At 37.6% G+C, this 2,247-nt stretch overlaps 1 protein-coding gene across 1 annotated transcript; it reads right to left on the bottom strand.

Annotated features, from left to right (window-relative positions):
• Positions 1–559: 559 nt before the first annotated feature.
• On the bottom strand, positions 560–1,687 carry LOC118557140 (otoraplin-like). Its single transcript, XM_036126444.1, has 4 exons — positions 1,467–1,687; positions 1,211–1,350; positions 910–1,020; positions 560–825 (listed from the first exon to the last, which is right to left on the bottom strand). Exons 1-4 carry the CDS (start codon positions 1,579–1,581, stop codon positions 802–804), a joined length of 390 nt encoding a protein of 129 aa, XP_035982337.1. The 5' UTR covers positions 1,582–1,687; the 3' UTR covers positions 560–801.
• Positions 1,688–2,247: the final 560 nt, after the last annotated feature.

Raw genomic sequence — 2,247 nt, 5'->3', positions numbered from 1 at the left:
TTGAAGTAAAGCTTCACTTTCAGCTAACATTCTTCAGTTCATTCAATAAAACTTGTGGTATTCACATGTATATCTACAGGTATCTCATTGAACCACTATGATATCAAATGTACATTTACAAACTGGATCTGTGCTTTTTTTGTGTGTTGCTTGAATCTCTCAACTATGTCTTTACTTATCTCATACCGGTTTTTTGTCTACTTTGCCGTTTTGCTACAGCCAATGCCTGTGCATGTAGTAGTTCTTATAGTTATCAGAATAACTGTATTTAAAGTATGTTTATAAACATAATATTAGATTTGATCTAAGAGCTAACTTTTGTGTCTGTCTGACTGTCTGTGTAAGGATTCGGGCTCTTTTCTTTTGTTCTCCACAACGGTCATTACTTCTTCGTACTGTACAATTATTTTTCATGAATTGATGTTCTCAAAATGAGTACATAGCAAGGTTATATAATGATCAATTGACATCTCTTGTAAAACTATCGAGAATGAAGACTACATAGTTAAGGTATTTTGAATTTGATAACATATGTAGTGTGGCAAAATGAAGAAAACTATTCCCATGAAAATGATCTGTTCCTTTAATCTTTTTCACTGGGACTGACATGAAAAATTGTATTATTTTGAAAAAGGTACAAGTGCAGGTACAAGAGCAGTGAAGAGAGAAGAGACTAACGTATTCTAAGTAAATGCAGTACATCCGAATCCTTTCAACCATCTTATATTGACAGAGACACTATGCACTTGTTATTAAAGATAGGATAGTTAAAGAAAACCTCAATCATCATTCTGGTTTCCCCTAATCACAATAGAAGTCCATATCCTGAAAAAAAGACAAAACATAAGATTAAACAACACAAATGCTCACTAAAATACATTGATATTCTAATAAAAGACACATACTCACAGTGGTCCGCATCCGGATTGTTTTGTCTGTAAACTTCTGGGTTTCCTTCACCACAGTTGCAGGAAAATATCCTGTTCTGCCCATCTGGTCCACATACCGCTCACTGTACACCTGCCAGCAAACACAACATGGACTCAATGAGCAATACATTGCTGTACACATACAAAACAAACATGCTCATTCAAATTTAGGATTCATTACATGGGGAAATAAGAAACCTGTCATATATAATATATTTCACAACTAGAGGATTTAACGGTGTAGCTTGATAATATGTGGAATCCAGTAAATATGCACCTACACTTCCAGACCAGAATACTCCAGTGCCATCTGCTGGTATGAGTTTAGAATACACATAAACCATCTGACCCTTTTTAATGTTGATGAATCTGCAATCGGGAGCTATGAAGTCGTCCAAAGCCGTGGCCACGGAAAGAACATCTTAAAAAGCAAAGAGAAAAAATAATTTACATCAAGTATGTCATTTAATTATTGGTTTAAATGCAGTTTCTGGTTTCTACACAAATGACAGTTCTGTACATAATGCTTTGACTTACATGAACATTCTGCATCTCCACAGATCTTGCGCTCTGCTAGTTTATCCATTAGGACAGCCATTGTGGTCTGGTGCAGCAGCCCCCAAAGAAGTAGGCTTACTAATGCACAACTCATGGTGTTCAAAAAAGAATAACTGAGTTGGAATGTGGACTTTGGTAGAAGTGCAAAAGACTCTAAAATCCCAAAACACTTCTCTCGGCCAAGAAAGAATGGGTGGTGCCCCTACATCACATGATTTTTGACCAATCAGAGTTGAGTTTCACAAATGCCAGAATCATCTTTCTCCAGGGAATAGGCTGACCCTCTGTAAAATTTCCAGAAAGGCCAACCCAGTTTTCCAGGCGCCCTAACAGAATGGAGTGATCAACAGTATCAAATACTGCACAGCGATTCAATAATATCAGTACTGTGGTTCTTCCACAGTCAGCATTTATATGGATGTTATTAAACACCTTGACAAGAGCGGTCTCTGTTCTGTGGTGAGCACGAGAAATCTGACTGGAAAACGTGAAAGCGGCTGGTCATTGTTAGGAAGGTGTTTAATTATTGAAACACAGCTTTTTCTATACTCTCACTGATAAATGGGGGGGGGGGGGGGGACTGTTTTTAAGGACTGGGGGAATACACCTGACAGAAGGGACGTGTTTATTATCTGAGTCAAATCAAAAACTATGACATGCAAAACTTTCTTAAAGACAGCTGTAGGTAGAACATCAAGGCAGCAGGAGGAGGAACTTAGCTGGTGAATGATCTGCTCTAAGCTTTTGTAGTTTATGTGGC

Source organism: Fundulus heteroclitus, chromosome 22 (assembly GCF_011125445.2).
Source record: "Fundulus heteroclitus isolate FHET01 chromosome 22, MU-UCD_Fhet_4.1, whole genome shotgun sequence".
Taxonomy (NCBI): domain Eukaryota; kingdom Metazoa; phylum Chordata; class Actinopteri; order Cyprinodontiformes; family Fundulidae; genus Fundulus; species Fundulus heteroclitus.
The sequence above is the reverse complement of the archived record's forward strand: the minus strand, read 5'-3'. Positions and strand labels throughout refer to the sequence as shown.

What these genes read in the sequence shown, in the direction of transcription:
- LOC118557140 (XM_036126444.1), bottom strand. Translation starts at nt 1,581, where the DNA reads ATGAGTTGTGCATTAGTAAGCCTACTTCTTTGGGGGCTGCTGCACCAG. An exon ending in TGGAGATGCAGAATGTTCAT is followed by an intron (nt 1,351 to 1,466) that starts GTAAGTCAAAGC and finishes TTGCTTTTTAAG; the next exon opens with ATGTTCTTTCCGTGGCCACG. An exon ending in CAATCCGGATGCGGACCACT is followed by an intron (nt 826 to 909) that starts GTGAGTATGTGT and finishes TCTTTTTTTCAG; the next exon opens with GATATGGACTTCTATTGTGA.